This window comes from Hyla sarda, chromosome 3 (assembly GCF_029499605.1).
Source record: "Hyla sarda isolate aHylSar1 chromosome 3, aHylSar1.hap1, whole genome shotgun sequence".
Lineage (NCBI taxonomy): Eukaryota > Metazoa > Chordata > Amphibia > Anura > Hylidae > Hyla > Hyla sarda.
The window spans coordinates 167,870,183-167,888,090 of record NC_079191.1 but is presented as its reverse complement, the minus strand read 5'-3'; the positions used below and the strand labels follow the sequence as shown (position 1 = coordinate 167,888,090).

Sequence of the window (17,908 nt, the reverse complement as noted above, 5' to 3'; positions counted from 1 at the left end):
AAGCCTATCGTGTGTGCCAAAACTGGCTCAAGCACCAAGCAAAACAAATAAATAAATGAAGATGCCCAGTTTGAAGGACTCAATGCCTCTGTCACTTGGAAGATTTCATTGGCTCATCCAATATAAGTCCCGCCTATTGACAGATGTCAAAAAGTTTTATCACTTCTGCCAGTTGTCACTATAGTTGAGGTGTTCGTACTTTATATCTACATGTAAATCTCTACTAGATATTTATTTCTCTATTTATATCAAAACAAGCTGAAGGAAATGAATTGTGAACCTTCGCCTTGCACAGCTCTGCCATACTACCCAGATCCACATATATCACGGTGAGTGCTGATCTACTTCATTTTTGCTTTACCTGATTTTGCTGTTCAGTTGTATTTTGCATCATATTTGAAAGTTTCTGTTATGAATCTGTTTACCAGCCACATTATATAGAAATGTACCCGTAGTTTAATGTAAAATCTACAATAATCTGTAGATACACATAGAATGTACAGGACTGTCTGTGAAATGTGGAAACCCTGAATTGAGTTAAATGTGACCATTCATACGTCTGGTGTTATCTAGGAATCCCTCTGTTGATGGATCTCTTTTGGTTCTAATGTGCAGGAAAAGTATTGGTTCCTTTTTCACTTACAAGAAATGGTTGTGACATGCAGAGATGTACTTAAAGGGATGACATGATAAATTGATGTCCAGTGGTGTGATTATTTTACTAGCCAGATTTAGTGTAATTGATAACCGTTCAATCAGGGCAACACCAGCTGTTCACCTGTTGCATTTATAATAAACCAACTCACTTGCAATACAATCCATTCATGTACAGAGAAAGATGCATTATGATGTAAAAATGATAGGCTAGAGCAAACATACTATAAGTTCAGCAGGAAATATCATATTTCTTTGCTACAGTCAATAGTTTTTATATTGGCATAACTTGTGTTTTAATATCAAGTGTAGTGCATAATAAACATGACTGACATAATAAATGAGTCCTCAATAAGGATTAGATATATGTTTTCACATGGGTCCCATACCAAACCTATTGTTTTCTTGCTAAATGTGCCTTATAACTTTACTGAGAGCATTCCACACTACAGACAACTAGTAGTATTCATGATAATTACACAAAACTGCTTTGTTAGTAAGTCGAAACAATAATGAAATATCCCTTCTCATATTTATGTTTACCGTCTGCCTTTTTCCTGTAAATAGAAGGATAACATTATATTAGTTCCTATGCACAGCGATAGTTTTTTTTGCTATAATATCACCCATAATTTATTTTTGCAAAGAGGGGATTGGAGCGGCTGTCAGGGAAACACAGTAAAGCAAAGGGGTAACTGAAAACTGAATGAGCATGCTCTCTTTACTACCTTTGATCACCCATGGATATACATACATTTTATCATATACCACTGTTAGATTCTAAAACATACATAACCGTTAAAATTCTGATCATTATAACAGGTACAGTGTAAATTAAATAGATTTTTTTTAAAGGTTTTTCTGGATAATCATATTGGATTGAATATGCCTTGGCACTGATGATGACACTGATCAACAGAAAGCACTGTTTAAAGTGGCACTGTCATAAAAAAATGACATTAAACTGACAGTAACACTTTAATGTTCAAGTAAAATGGTCTGCATCAATTTTACCACATTCTCATCTGCAGAACAGTTCCATTAGATTCAGGTCTGGATTCTGGCTTGTCCAATCCAGGATGTAAACCTACAGTGGTCCTTACACCTCCATATTCTCGTAAATCAGTAATTGTGATCAAATTTTACCTGATCGTTATTTATGTTTTATTATTAACATAGTTGTAATACAATTTATATTTGTAAAACAAACAAATATTAACATTTCAGGAAAAAGTTGTGTGTGCTTAAATTAGTGATATGATGTCTTATGATGGCTGAATGAGAAACATATTACAGTCACACATGTTTCTAAAGTCTAGTTTGATATCATTTATCATTTTAATATGCCCATGTATATGGTCATTGTGACATGTGTATACCTGACTATAGCACTCCAACCCTCTCCAGGCTGACTGCAGCTGCTGGATTTGTTCAGCTTGCCAAAAACTACTGAAACTGCTGTTTTATGCAATTTGCCTTTCCCATTGACTTTAATTAGAGTTAAAGGACATCTGTCGTGCAATATAACTTATCCCCTATCCGAAGGATAGGGGATAAGTTATAGATCGCGGGGGGTCCGAGTGCTGGGGCCCTCGCGATCTCCTGGATGGGGCAGCAGCAGTATGCTGGAAAGGGGGTGTTCCGTCCCCGCATGATGCGGTGGAAGACACGCCCCCTCCATGTACCCCATAGAGATGCCACGGCTTTCTGCTGGGGACGAAACTTCACTTCCTGCAGACTGCCGCGGCCCCGTTCAGGAGATCCCGGGGGGTCCCAGCGCTCGAACCCCCCGCGATCTATGACATATTCCATATTCTTTGGATAGGGGATAAGTTATTTTGCGCTGGAATACTCCTTTAATTACACACCATAGCACTGCAAGCTACTCTGTTTCTGTTATTCCTGGAGCAGCAAAAACAGTGAAGTACCGCCTGGTTAGCAACATAGCACCGCAAGCTACTCCTTTATGTAACTTCCACAGTATGCACAAAAATTATTAACTGGAAAACCAAAAAATTGGGCACATCCCTCTTGCACTTGGTAAAGCAAACACCACTGTCCCATGCAGGTGTGAACAAAGGCAGCAAAGGGCTACTGTGCAAAAACAGGAAGGGTAGGGTAACATGTTTCGTACTTTGCTGTGTATTTTCCTACCCATTAAAGTCAATAGGTAGCAAAATCAGCTGCAGCAAAATACAGCACATGTGACCCTACTCTTAAAATGGAACTCCACTGCTCAGCGTTTGGAACAAAATGTTCTGAATGCTTAGAGCCGGCGCCCGGAGCTCGTGACTTCATTGTCCCACCCCCCCATGATGTCACGCCCCACCCCCTCAATGCAAGTCTATGGTAGGGGGTGTGATGGCTATATGTATACTAGATTTATAGGGGCAGAACGTTGATCCAGGGATTTATTCTGACTGCCATATTTGGAGTCGGGAAGGAATTTTTACCTCTAGTATTTTTATATTTTTTTGCCTTCCTCTGGATCAACTCAACTCGGTAGGGACTCATTAGGGTTATATGTTGAACATGATGGACTCTGGTCTTTTTTCAACCTTATGAACTACGTTACTATGTTACTATGAGGGGCGGGGCTATGACGTCACAAGCTCCCGGCGCTAGCTCTAAGTGTTTGGAACATTACCAATTGAAAAGAGTTCAACAAATTCAAGGCACCAGGTCGCCATGGCGATTGAGAATTTTGTTCTGACACCTAGGTTTTTGTCAGCCCTTTCCAAACCACAATGTACATCACAGATAGGGGTGAGGGAGCATGATGCGCGCGGGAGCCAAGCCTCTGTCATACCCTGCAGGTACTGGCTGCTATCTGCAGCTAACAACCGCCACAATAACAGGCACCGGAGATCACTCAATCATTTAAAGGAGAACTCCGGAATAGGAAAATTATCGTCCATACTGCCGGGAGTAAAAAAATAAACAGGTACAAACCTTCCTTTGCTCCCCCAGTGCCTCCGGGAACCAGCTCCGGCCTCCGCCGCGATCCTCTTCCTGGTTGCCGGTGGTCGGCGAGTCATACTGCACTCCCGACCGGCTTCGCTGCGGCCGGTGATTGGCTGAGTGCAGTATCACTCGCCGACCACTGGCAACCAGGAAGAGGGTCGCAGTGGAGGCTGGAGCCGGTTACCGGAGGCACCGGGGGAGCGAAGGAAGGTATGTACAGTACCTGTTTATTTTTTTTACTGCCGGCAGTATGAACGATAATTTTCCTATTCCGGAGTTCTCCTTTAACTGTTTAAGTGCTGTGGCATTTAATCAGTTTCGCTGTGCATACCTAGAGATCTAATTACCCCCCCCCCACCACCATATCCCACATGACATTAATCTCTGTTAGAAATAAAAAAAACTGCTTATAAAAGTCCCCTGGCGGGCAATAAAGTATAAGCTATGAGCAGACACACTAAAATGTGTGGTTTGCCACATGCATGCGCAGTATACTCGCACACATCGCGGCTGCTCTCGGCCTAGCTCAGGAAGCAGGGGGAGCGGCCGCTATGTGAGCGAGTACACTGCACATGAGCACGGCGACTCGCACATCGCAGCGTGTCTGCTCATATCGGCGCATTGCCACTATGAGGAAGCACTGATGGAGGCACAATGTAGGGGTCCATCATCGGTGGATCCGCAGTATAAAATACGCTGCGGATCCGTCCATGTGAACGTACTCTAATTGTGATTTTTTTTTAACCCTATAGCTATCTAACATTTGCATTATTATGTCCAAGCTAAAAATGAAGTCAATAGAAATGTTCTAATATGTTTTCACTTTTTCTTGTTCCAAAACGATATTCCAATATAAGTATTGGTAGCAAAGTGCTGGACTTGCTAGAAGGAACAGTACAAAAAGGTATTGAAACATATACTGTGGCTCAGACCATGCATAGGTCCAGATTTAATAAAACTAATTCTTAGAAAATGCACAACCTAGATGAGTCACCCATACTAACCTGCTAGTACAGTGTAATAGTATGGGGTATGCGGATTCCAACCCTTTCTGACATTTTTTTCTACGTTGACCCGTTCTTGAAAATCTAAATATGCTAATTAAGTGATTTGGTGCACTGGGGGTGTTCCCAGCTCCTTGGTACACTCTTCTGCCCACCTGGCTCGGCCCTACACAGGAAACATCTGAACTCCCCTCAATTATTATTATTATTTTAACTCTTGATTCGCTCTGCTCACTCCTATCACATGATGATCATTATCACAGATCCTTCACCGATATTCTCTTTTATCATTCACTGCTGAGCTTCGCCCCCACATGTACTGTTCATATGATTGTGACATCACCACAAGTCCTACCCCTTCAGCATGTAGCAGATACAGAGCAGGTTCTGGTCAGGCAGTCACTGTTGTGGTGTTGTTTGTGGAGATCTCTGCTCCTCAGTAAGTGGGTGTAGCAGATCGCATTCGCCCTGCATAGGGCAGAGCCTGGTGGGCAGAGGAGTGTACCAAGGGGATACTGCATAAAGAGATAACCAGTTAACTCTTTACTTGCTGGTCTGGCACATACTGTAACACACAGTTTAGCACCGGGTTACAGTAATGCAGCGATGTATACACATATACGACATATATCTACTGCACAGCATCCGCTATGCTCAAGGATGAACAGCCGCGGGCACAGCTGAATCCTGATCTTTGCAAAGACAGTAAAGAGGGCAGTGCTATGTTGCACTGGAAACGGTACAGCTGTGAAAGGAAATAATGATGCTATGCTAACTTAGGCAAAATTTGTACTTGTTTTTTTTTGTGGCCCAAAAAAACGCCAGAAAAAAACGCCAGAAAAAAACGCCAGAAAAAACGCCACAGCATTTTCCTGTGTTTGGTTTTTTTTTCCTGCGTTTCTGGCGTTTTTTGCATTTGAGTGGAAATTGCATTTTTTGGCCCCTCTGGCTTTTTTTTTTATTTTTTTTTTTGCACCCAAAATTTGTAAGGTACCAAAAAAAAAAAAAAAAAAATGCAGTAGTGATGGAAAAAATATGTATTTGCCGAAATTTATATTTTTTATAACGAAATTTTAATAAATTTTTTTAATAGTGTGTGTGTTTCACTTTTCTCTATTTTTTACATTTTGGAGGTTGTACTACTACTCCCAGCATGGAAAACACTGTTCCATGATGGGAGTAGTAGTACCTGTACTAATAGACATATCGCCCCGGCTGTCAGTCGTGACACCTTATGCAATTGTCCATAATATAGCATAGATGCAGAGCGGCTCTATACAGTGCTCGCATCTCTGCTCTGTACTCCAGCCAGTGATGGCCAGAGAACATCACTCATTCATATTTTCCCCCCAGAGTGGGGATTGGCCAGATGAATAGAGTGATGTTCTATTCACATCACTGGCAGGAGTATAGTGCAGGGATGCGAGCGCTGTATAGAGCCACTCCACATCTCTGCAATAGACAGGACAATCACATTGGGTGTCAGTAGTGATACCCGCTGTGATCTGTTCTTACCTGCAGGTACTACTACTCCCAAAATGGAGCACACTCTGCTCAATGCTGGGAGCTGTAGTACCTGCATTAATAGACAGCGAGTGTAATTTCTGACACCTGTTCTGACACCTGTTGCGATCTGTCTATTAACCCCTTAACGCAAAACGACGGGTATACTTGTCGGCTGCTGAAGTGCGCTCACGCAGAACGACAGGTATACCCTTTGTTCACATATTTGCAGCTGCTGCTGCATCCCGGGGGCAGAACTCCGGTTGTTTCCGGCAGGTGAGAAGTTCGCCTTCATCCCTTTGCGCAGAACGATTCATTTATATGGCGGATAAAGCGATAACTATGCGCATTCCACCGTATAAAGGCAGCGTTCGTTAAGTGCACGCTCCCGCAGCGCTGATCGGGTTAATTAGCTAAAGTCCTGGGGTGTCCGCGGGAGACCACTCCCGCCCGACACCCCGGGATCCCGTTTGATTAACCCGATCAGCGATCGGGTGTGCAGGGGGTGGCGGGGGGTGTGTGGCGGGTGCGTGGCGATCCGAAGGTCCGGCAGCGGCGATGGCAAGTGCATGGCGATGGCGGGGGCAAGTGCCCCCGCCATTGCCACGCACCCACCGTCGCCGCTGCCGGACCTCCGCCCACATGTGGAAGTCCGGGGAGAGCGGGGTGAGAGAGAAGGGAAAGTCGTAGCTTACCCGGTGGCGGCTCCGGATGAGTGGGGATCCGGCAGGCTGCGGAGGGATCTAACTGGCCAGTGAGTGGTCGACAGTGGCCCTCAAGACGATGCAAAACTACAACTCCCAGCATGTCCAGACAGTCTGGGCATGCTGGGAGTTGTAGTTTTGCAACATCTGGAGGACCACTGTTTGGAGACCACTGTGTAGTGGTCTCCAAACAGTGGTCCTCCAGATGTTGCAAAACTACAACTCCCAGCATGCCTGGCTGCAAATGGCTGTCTGGGCATTCTGGGAGTTGTATCTGTGTGCCTCTAGCTGTTGCAAAACTACAACTCCCAGCATGCCTGGCTGCAAATGGCTGGCTGGGCATGCTGGGAGTTGTAGCTGTGTGCCTCCAGCTGTTGCAAAACTACAACTCCCAGCATGCCCGGCTGCAAATGGCTGGCTGGGCATGCTGGGAGTTGTAGCTGTGCGCCTCCAGCTGTTGCAAAATTACAACTCCGAGAATGCCCAGAGAGATTGCTGTCTGGGCATGCTGGGATTTGTAGTTTTGCAACATCTGGAGGATCACAGTTTGGAGACCACTACACAGTGGTCTCCAAACAGTGGTCCTCCAGATGTTGCAAAACTACAACTCCCAGCATGCCTGGCTGCAAATGGCTGTCTGGGCATGCTGGGAGTTGTAGCTGTGTGCCTCCAGCTGTTGCAAAACTACAACTCCCAGCATGCCCGGCTGCCAATTGCTGTCTGGGTATGCTGGGATTTGTAGTTTTGCAACATCTGGAGGGCCACAGTTTGGAAATCACTGTGCACTGGTCTCTAAACTGTAGCCCTCCAGATGTTGCAAAACTGCAAATCCCAGCATGCCCAAACAGCTGTCTCGGTATGCTGGGATTTGTAGTTGCGTACCTCCAGCTGTTGCATAACTACATTTCCCAGCATGCACTTCGGCGATCAGTACATGCTGGGAGTTGTAGTTTTGCAACAGCTGGAGGCACCCTGGTTGGAAAATACTGAATTGGGTAACAGAACCTAACTGAAGGTTTTCCAACCAGTGTGCCTCCAGCTGTTGCAAAAATGCAAGTCCCAGCATGCACGGTCTGTCAGTACATGCTGGGAGTTGTAGTTTTGCAACAGCTGGAGGTTTGCCCCCCCCCCCCCATGTGAATGTACAGGGTACATTCACACGGGCAGGTTTACAGTAAGTTTCCTGCTTCAAGTTTGAGCTGCGGCAAATTTTCTGCCGCAGCACAAACTCCTAGCGGGAAACTCACCGTAACCTGCCAGTGCGAAAGTACCCTAAAAACACTACACTACACTACACTAACACATAATAAAAGATAAAACACTACATATACACCCCCTTACACTCTCCCCCCCCCCCAATAAAAAAAAAATGTATCGTACGGCAGTGTTTCCAAAACAGAGCCTCCAGCTGTTGCAAAACAACAACTCACAGCATTTCCGGACAGCCACTGACTGTCCAGGCAAGCTGGGAGTTTAGTAACAGCTGGAGGCACCCTGTTTGGGAATCACTGGCGTAGAATACCCCTATGTCCACCCCTATGCAATCCCTAATTTAGTCCTCAAATGCGCATGGTGCTCTCTCACTTCGGAGCCCTGTCGTATTTCAAGGAAACAGTTTAGGGCCACATATGGGGAATTTCCATACTCAGGAAAAATCGTGTTACAAATTTTGGGGGCTTTTTCTCCTTTTACCCCTTATGAAAAGGAAAAGTTGGGGTCTACATCAGCCGGTTAGTGTAAAAAAATTTTTTTTACACTAACATGCTGGTGTTGCCCCATACTTTTTATTTTCACAAGAGGTAAAAGGAAAAAAAGCCACAACATTTGTAACACAATTTCTCCTGAGTACGGAAATACCCCATATGTGGGCGTAAAATGCTCTGCAGACGCACAACAAGGCTCAAGAGTGAGAGCGCCCTATGTACATTTGAGGTCTAAATTGGTGATTTGCACAGGGGTGGCTGATTTTACAGTGGTTCTGGTATAAACACAAAAAAATAGATACCCACATGTGACCCCATTTTGTAAACTACACCCCTCACGGAACGTAAAAAGGGGTATAGTGAGCCTGAACACCCCACAGGTGTTTGACGAATTTTCGTTAAAGTTGGATGGGAAAATTTTTTTCACTAAAATGCTGGTGTTACCCTAAATTTTTCATTTTCACAAGGGAAAATAGGAAAAAATCCCCACAAAATTTGTAACCACATTTCTTCTGAGAAAGAAAATATCCCATATGTGCGTGTAAAGTGCTCTGCGGGTGAACTACGATGCTCAGAAGAGAAGGAGCGCCATTGGGATTTTGGAGAGAAATTGTGTCCGAAATTGAAAGCCACGTGTGTTTACAAAGCCCCCATAGTGCCAGAACAATGGACCCCCCCCCACATGTGACCCCATTTTGGAAACTACACCCCTCACGTAATGTAATAAGGGGTGCAGTGAGCATTTACGCCCCACAGGTGACTGACAGATTTTTGGAACAGTGGTCCATGAAAATGAAAAATTAAATTTTTCATTTGCACAGCCCACTGTTCCAAGGATTTGTCAAATACCAGTGAAGTTTAAATGCTCACTGCACCCTTTATTAAATTCTGTGGGGGATGTAGTTTCCAAAATGGGGTCACATGTGGGAGGTCCATTGTTCTGGCTCCACGGGGGGCTTTGTAAACGCACATGGCCCCTGACTTCTATTTCAACCAAATTCTCTCTCCATAAGCTCAATGGCGCTCCTTTTCTTCTGAGCATTGTAGTGCGCCAGCAGAGCACTTGATGTCCACACATGGGGTATTTCCATACTCAGAAGAAATGGGGTTAAAAATTACCCCTTGTAGAAATGTAAAATTTGGGGAAAAAACTGCATTTTAGTGAGAAAAAAATAAAACTTCATTTACACATCCAACTTTAACTAAAAGTCGTCAAACACCTGTGGGGTGTTAAGGCTCACTGGACCCCTTGTTACGTTCCTTGAGGGGTGTAGTTTCCAAAATAGTATGCCATGTGGGGGTTTACTTGCTGGTCTGGCACATAGGGGCTTCTTAAATGTGACATGCCCCCCAAAAACCATTTCAGAAAAACTCACTCTCCAAAATCCTATTGTCGCTCCTTCCCTTCTGAGCCCTCTAGTGCGCCTGCCGAACACTTGACATACACATATGAGGTATTTACGTACTTGAGAGAAATTGGGTTACAAATTTTAGGAAGATTTTTCTCCTTTTACCCCTTGTAAAAATTCACAAACTGGTTCTACAAGAACATGCGAGTGTAAAAAATGAAGATTTTGAATTTTCTCCTTCACTTTGCTGCTATTCCTGTGAAACACCTAAAGGGTTGACACACTTACTGAATATAATTTTGAATACTTTGAGGGGTGCAGTTTTTATAATGGGGTCATTTGTCGTGTATTTCTAATATGCAGGCCCCTCAAATCCCCTTCAAAACTGAACTGGTCCATGAAAAATTCTGATTTTGAAAATTTTGTGAAAAATTGGAAAATTGCTGCTGAACTTTGAAGCCCTCTGATGTCTTCCAAAAGTAAAAACATGTCAACTTTATGATACAAACATAAAGTAGACATATTTTAAATGTGAATCAATATATAATTTATTTGGGATATCCATTTTCCTTATAAGCAGAGAGTTTCAAAGTAAAAAAAAAAGCAACATTTTGAAAATTTTCATCAAATTTTGGAATTTTTCACCAAGAAATGATGCAAGTATCGACGAAATTTTTACCACTAACATAAAGTAGAATATGTCACGAAAAAACTACCTCGGAATCAGAATGAAAGGTAAAAGCATCCCAGAGTTATTAATGCTTAAAGTGACAGTGGTCAGATGTGCAAAAAAGGCCTGCGTCCTTAAGGTGAAAATGAGCTGCGACCTTAAGGGGTTAGTGCAGGTACTACAGCTCCCAGCATGGAGCAGAGTGTACTCCATGTTGGGAGTAGTAGTACCTGCAGTCAAGGAAAGATCACAGCGGATGTCACTCCTGACACCCGCTGTGATCCTCCTGTATAATGTATAGATGAGGGCAGGCACTCTTCTATTGTCCCCAGCACTGTCGTATATATACACCTATTCATATTTCCCACAGAGAGTTGTGATTGGCTGGAACCATCTGGCCAATCACAGCACTCTGCAGGAAATATGAGTAGGTGTATATATACGGCAGTGAAGGGGAACATAGAAGAGTGCCAGCTGCATCTATACATTACAGCAATGAAAGAAGGTAAATGGCACTCACCAGTGTCGTAGTATAACAAACTTGTTTATTCCATAAAGTGCAGCATAATGACAGACAAGGCAAGGGAGGACTTGGACGCCGTCCACGTAGCGGTGATAGCTATTTCGTGTGCGAGGCACACTTCCTCAGTGGTCTGAGGAAGTGTGCCTCGCACACGAAATAGCTATCACCGCTACGTGGACGGCGTCCAAGTCCTCCCTTGCCTTGTCTGTCATTATGCTGCACTTTATGGAATAAACAAGTTTGTTATACTACGACACTGGTGAGTGCCATTTACCTTCTTTCATTGCTGCATTCATATGGACTGTTTTCAAATAAATTGAGCACCCCAGGTCGGATTTACTGCAGTTGCCACCCTCAACACAGGTGCACATGAACTTGCCAAAAGCCACAATAAGCAGTGCTGTGCCGAACGCTATTTCTGCATTTACCGCATCTATACATTATACAGAAGGATCGCAACAGACCTGGGTGATCTGTCAATTTGCACAGGTACTACTACTCCCATGATGGAACAGTGTGTTCCATGCTGGGAGTAGTAGTACTACTTAAAAAAATGTAAAAAAATAGAGAAAAAAAAGTGAAAAACACACACACTACATTTTTATTATTGTCGGCTACATTTTTAGTGCCCTGTTCGCACACATAAATTGATTGCTGTTTTAAAAATTAATAAAAAAGTTGTTATAAAAAAGATAAATTTCGTTAGATACAATTTTTTCCTTCACTACTGGATATTTTTTATGGTACCCTATAAAATTTTATTAAAAAAGATATCTCCCTTTTTTGGATCGCTAAAGTCCAAAAAAGAATAAAAACCACCTGCAAAAACTCCAAAGTTAAAATCCACATGTCGTTTTTCTTGGCGTTTTTCACTTCCATAGACTTCTATGGGAGAAAAACGCCACGATTTCAGGGGAAAAAACGCCATTGGCTCAACATGCTGGGACTTTGCAAAACCACCAAGGAGCTAAAAAAAAAGAGTGAAAAACGCCAAAAGGATTAAAAAAAACGGCAAACTGAAAAACGCCAAGTGGAAAAAGAATTTTGTGATTTACAGCTAACATTTGGCCGCAGCGTTTTTTGGCCTTGCGGCAGAATTGGCGTTTTTCTTGGTGTCCCCCCCCCAAAAAAAAAAAAACAAGTAGAGCCTTAGCCTTAGGGTGCTTTCACACGTTAATAGCTAGCCGCAAGAAACCCGCTGCGAGTTACACTACCATTGATTTAAATGGGTTCGCGGACAGTCCGCAAATCTGACACTATTGTGGACTGTCTGTGGACCCATTCAAATCAATGGTAGTGTAACTCACAGCAGGCTTCCTGCAGCGTGAAACCCGCTGCTAGTAATAGGCTGCATTTCCCCTTAACAGTTTTTGGGGAAAACTGCCACTGCAGTATTTGAGCGAGAGCCAGAAGTGGATCCGTGAAGAAGGAGATGTATAAGCTTTATGGGGGAGATTTATCAAAACCTGTCCAGAGGAAACGTGGCTGAGTTGCCCACAGTAACCAATCAGATCGCTTCTTTCACTTTTGAAAAGGCCTCTGAAGAAATGAAAGAAGCGATCTGATTGGTTGCTATGGGCAACTACCTTTTTTTCTGGACAGGTTTTGATAAATCTCCCCCTATATTTCTATACAAGCTTCATATTTGAATACTTTATATTTCCCATTCCATTTAAATACACTTCTGGCCCACTCAAAAGATTAGAATAAAAAATTTCCCAATATACGGTGTAAAAAAACTGCAAAATATGTTATAAAATGAAGGATTATTATTATGACACTTACGGCTTCCTGTGAAGCTTCATGCTGCCATTCTGAGCCCTCAATGCACCTGGATGTGTCACATAGTGACCTGTCTTGTTCCTGCGGTATGGCCGCCGTACACGAAGCCCTGATAAATACAGGAAGCATAGGGAAGATGGTATTATGTATTTTTATATTCATTCCCAGTCCAACCCTGGAGTAGAGAATCCATGTTCACCCTTTTGTCCACCCTCAGACAACATCTTGTAGGACGCTTTCTACAGGCCTAGGGAGCTGGTAGCACGTTGAGTTACCTCATGGCTGTGTCCCCTCAACTCCCCAAACTCCAACCCCCATCACGTTGTGACATACAGTATGATGGGGGTTGTAGTTTTACAACAAATGAAGCTACAGGTTGGGGAATGCTGCCTCTACAGTGTCCATTTTAGGACATCGTCAGTCGAAACTCTGTCCCACGTCAGGCGAAACAGCGTCCCGCCACCTCCCTCGGACCAATCTCCGTCAAGCATCAGCCACAAGTCCCTCATGTGAAAGTCCGTCATCCCTCAGACGAAAAACCTTCCTGCCGTGTAGCAGAGCTGAGTCAGTGTCGGCTCTCTGCTATACGGCTTCTGTTGTACATGCTATTCAGTGTCGGCTCTCTGCTATACGGGTTCTGTTGTACATGCTATTCAGTGTCGGCTCTCTGCTATACGGGTTCTGTTGTACATGCTATTCAGTGTCGGCTCTCTGCTATACGGGTTCTGTTGTACATGCTATTCAGTGTCGGCTCTCTGCTATACGGGTTCTGTTGTACATGCTATTCAGTGTCGGCTCTCTGCTATACGGGTTCTGTTGTACATGCTATTCAGTGTCGGCTCTCTGCTATACGGGTTCTGTTGTACATGCTATTCAGTGTCGGCTCTCTGCTATACGGGTTCTGTTGTACATGCTATTCAGTGTCGGCTCTCTGCTATACGGGTTCTGTTGTACATGCTATTCAGTGTCGGCTCTCTGCTATACGGGTTCTGTTGTACATGCTATTCAGTGTCGGCTCTCTGCTATACGGGTTCTGTTGTACATGCTATTCAGTGTCGGCTCTCTGCTATACGGGTTCTGTTGTACATGCTATTCAGTGTCGGCTCTCTGCTATACGGGTTCTGTTGTACATGCTATTCAGTGTCGGCTCTCTGCTATACGGGTTCTGTTGTACATGCTATTCAGTGTCGGCTCTCTGCTATACGGGTTCTGTTGTACATGCTATTCAGTGTCGGCTCTCTGCTATACGGGTTCTGTTGTACATGCTATTCAGTGTCGGCTCTCTGCTATACGTGTTCTGCTGTATACACTATTCAGTGTCGGCTCTCTGCTGTACGGGTTCTGTTGTACATGCTATTCAGTGTCGGCTCTCTGCTATACGGGTTCTATTGTACATGCTATTCAGTGTCGGCTCTCTGCTGTACGGGTTCTGTTGTACATGCTATTCAGTGTCGGCTCTCTGCTGTACGGGTTCTGTTGTACATGCTATTCAGTGTCGGCTCTCTGCTATACGGGTTCTGTTGTACATGCTATTCAGTGTCGGCTCTCTGCTATACGGGTTCTGTTGTACATGCTATTCAGTGTCGGCTCTCTGCTGTACGGGTTCTGTTGTACATGCTATTCAGTGTTGGCTCTCTGCTATACGGGTTCTGTTGTACATGCTATTCAGTGTCGGCTCTGCTATACGGGTTCTGTTGTACATGCTATTCAGTGTCGGCTCTCTGCTATACGGGTTCTGTTGTACATGCTATTCAGTGTCGGCTCTCTGCTGTACGGGTTCTGTTGTACATGCTATTCAGTGTCGGCTCTCTGCTGTACGGGTTCTGTTGTACATGCTATTCAGTGTCGGCTCTCTGCTGTACGGGTTCTGTTGTACATGCTATTCAGTGTCGGCTCTCTGCTGTACGGGTTCTGTTGTACATGCTATTCAGTGTCGGCTCTCTGCTGTACGGTTTCTGTTGTACATGCTATTCAGTGTTGGCTCTCTGCTATACGGGTTCTGTTGTACATGCTATTCAGTGTCGGCTCTCTGCTGTACGGGTTCTGTTGTACATGCTATTCAGTGTTGGCTCTCTGCTATACGGGTTCTGTTGTACATGCTATTCAGTGTCGGCTCTGCTATACGGGTTCTGTTGTACATGCTATTCAGTGTTGGCTCTCTGCTATACGGGTTCTGTTGTAAATGCTATTCAGTGTTGGCTCTCTGCTGTACGGGTTCTGTTGTAAATGCTATTCAGTGTTGGCTCTCTGCTATACGGGTTCTGTTGTACATGCTATTCAGTGTTGGCTCTGCTATACGGGTTCTGTTGTACATGCTATTCAGTGTCGGCTCTCTGCTATACGGGTTCTGTTGTACATGCTATTCAGTGTCGGCTCTCTGCTATACGGGTTCTGTTGTACATGCTATTCAGTGTCGGCTCTCTGCTATACGGGTTCTGTTGTACATGCTATTCAGTGTCGGCTCTCTGCTATACGGGTTCTGTTGTACATGCTATTCAGTGTCGGCTCTCTGCTATACGGGTTCTGTTGTACATGCTATTCAGTGTCGGCTCTCTGCTATACGGGTTCTGTTGTACATGCTATTCAGTGTCGGCTCTCTGCTGTACGGGTTCTGTTGTACATGCTATTCAGTGTCGGCTCTCTGCTATACGGGTTCTGTTGTACATGCTATTCAGTGTCGGCTCTCTGCTGTACGGGTTCTGTTGTACATGCTATTCAGTGTCGGCTCTCTGCTGTACGGGTTCTGTTGTACATGCTATTCAGTGTCGGCTCTCTGCTGTACGGGTTCTGTTGTACATGCTATTCAGTGTCGGCTCTCTGCTATACGGGTTCTGTTGTACATGCTATTCAGTGTCGGCTCTCTGCTATACGGCTTCTGTTGTACATGCTATTCAGTGTTGGCTCTCTGCTATACGGGTTCTGTTGTACATGCTATTCAGTGTCGGCTCTCTGCTGTACGGGTTCTGTTGTACATGCTATTCAGTGTTGGCTCTCTGCTATACGGGTTCTGTTGTACATGCTATTCAGTGTCGGCTCTCTGCTATACGGGTTCTGTTGTACATGCTATTCAGTGTCGGCTCTCTGCTATACGGGTTCTGTTGTATATGCTATTCAGTGTCGGCTCTCTGCTATACGGGTTCTGTTGTACATGCTATTCAGTGTCGGCTCCCTGCTATACGGGTTCTGCTGTACATGCTATTCAGTGTCGGCTCTCTGCTGTACGGGTTCTGTTGTACATGCTATTCAGTGTCGGCTCTCTGCTGTACGGGTTCTGTTGTACATGCTATTCAGTGTTGGCTCTCTGCTATACGGGTTCTGTTGTACATGCTATTCAGTGTCGGCTCTGCTATACGGGTTCTGTTGTACATGCTATTCAGTGTTGGCTCTCTGCTATATGGGTTCTGTTGTAAATGCTATTCAGTGTTGGCTCTCTGCTGTACGGGTTCTGTTGTAAATGCTATTCAGTGTTGGCTCTCTGCTATACGGGTTCTGTTGTACATGCTATTCAGTGTTGGCTCTGCTATACGGGTTCTGTTGTACATGCTATTCAGTGTCGGCTCTCTGCTATACGGGTTCTGTTGTACATGCTATTCAGTGTCGGCTCTCTGCTATACGGGTTCTGTTGTACATGCTATTCAGTGTCGGCTCTCTGCTGTACGGGTTCTGTTGTACATGCTATTCAGTGTCGGCTCTCTGCTATACGGGTTCTGTTGTACATGCTATTCAGTGTCGGCTCTCTGCTATACGGGTTCTGTTGTACATGCTATTCAGTGTCGGCTCTCTGCTGTACGGGTTCTGTTGTACATGCTATTCAGTGTTGGCTCTCTGCTATACGGGTTCTGTTGTACATGCTATTCAGTGTCGGCTCTCTGCTGTACGGGTTCTGTTGTACATGCTATTCAGTGTCGGCTCTCTGCTATACGGGTTCTGTTGTACATGCTATTCAGTGTTGGCTCTCTGCTGTACGGGTTCTGTTGTACATGCTATTCAGTGTCGGCTCTCTGCTATACGGGTTCTGTTGTAAATGCTATTCAGTGTTGGCTCTCTGCAGTACGGGTTCTGTTGTAAATGCTATTCAGTGTTGGCTCTCTGCTATACGGGTTCTGTTGTACATGCTATTCAGTGTTGGCTCTGCTATACGGGTTCTGTTGTACATGCTATTCAGTGTCGGCTCTCTGCTATACGGGTTCTGTTGTACATGCTATTCAGTGTCGGCTCTCTGCTATACGGGTTCTGTTGTACATGCTATTCAGTGTCGGCCCTCTGCTATACGGGTTCTGTTGTACATGCTATTCAGTGTCGGCTCTCTGCTATACGGGTTCTGTTGTACATGCTATTCAGTGTCGGCTCTCTGCTATACGGGTTCTGTTGTACATGCTATTCAGTGTCGGCTCTCTGCTGTACGGGTTCTGTTGTACATGCTATTCAGTGTCGGCTCTCTGCTGTACGGGTTCTGTTGTACATGCTATTCAGTGTCGGCTCTCTGCTGTACGGGTTCTGTTGTACATGCTATTCAGTGTCGGCTCTCTGCTGTACGGGTTCTGTTGTACATGCTATTCAGTGTCGGCTCTCTGCTATACGGGTTCTGTTGTACATGCTATTCAGTGTCGGCTCTCTGCTGTACGGGTTCTGTTGTACATGCTATTCAGTGTTGGCTCTCTGCTATACGGGTTCTGTTGTACATGCTATTCAGTGTCGGCTCTCTGCTGTACGGGTTCTGTTGTACATGCTATTCAGTGTCGGCTCTCTGCTATACGGGTTCTGTTGTACATGCTATTCAGTGTTGGCTCTCTGCTGTACGGGTTCTGTTGTACATGCTATTCAGTGTCGGCTCTCTGCTATACGGGTTCTGTTGTAAATGCTATTCAGTGTTGGCTCTCTGCAGTACGGGTTCTGTTGTAAATGCTATTCAGTGTCGGCTCTCTGCTATATGGGTTCTGTTGTACATGCTATTCAGTGTCGGCTCTCTGCTGTACGGGTTCTGTTGTACATGCTATTCAGTGTTGGCTCTCTGCTATACGGGTTCTGTTGTACATGCTATTCAGTGTTGGC

General features: G+C 44.6%; 1 protein-coding gene across 1 annotated transcript in view; it reads left to right on the top strand.

Annotated features, from left to right (window-relative positions):
- Positions 1-225: 225 nt before the first annotated feature.
- Positions 226-17,908, top strand: part of TP63 (tumor protein p63) — a 249,622-nt gene continuing 231,939 nt past the window's right edge. The window contains exon 1 of the mRNA XM_056565437.1: positions 226-329. Coding sequence (XP_056421412.1) covers positions 268-329 — 62 coding nt within the window. The 5' untranslated portion in view covers positions 226-267. The remainder of the gene's footprint in view (positions 330-17,908) is intronic.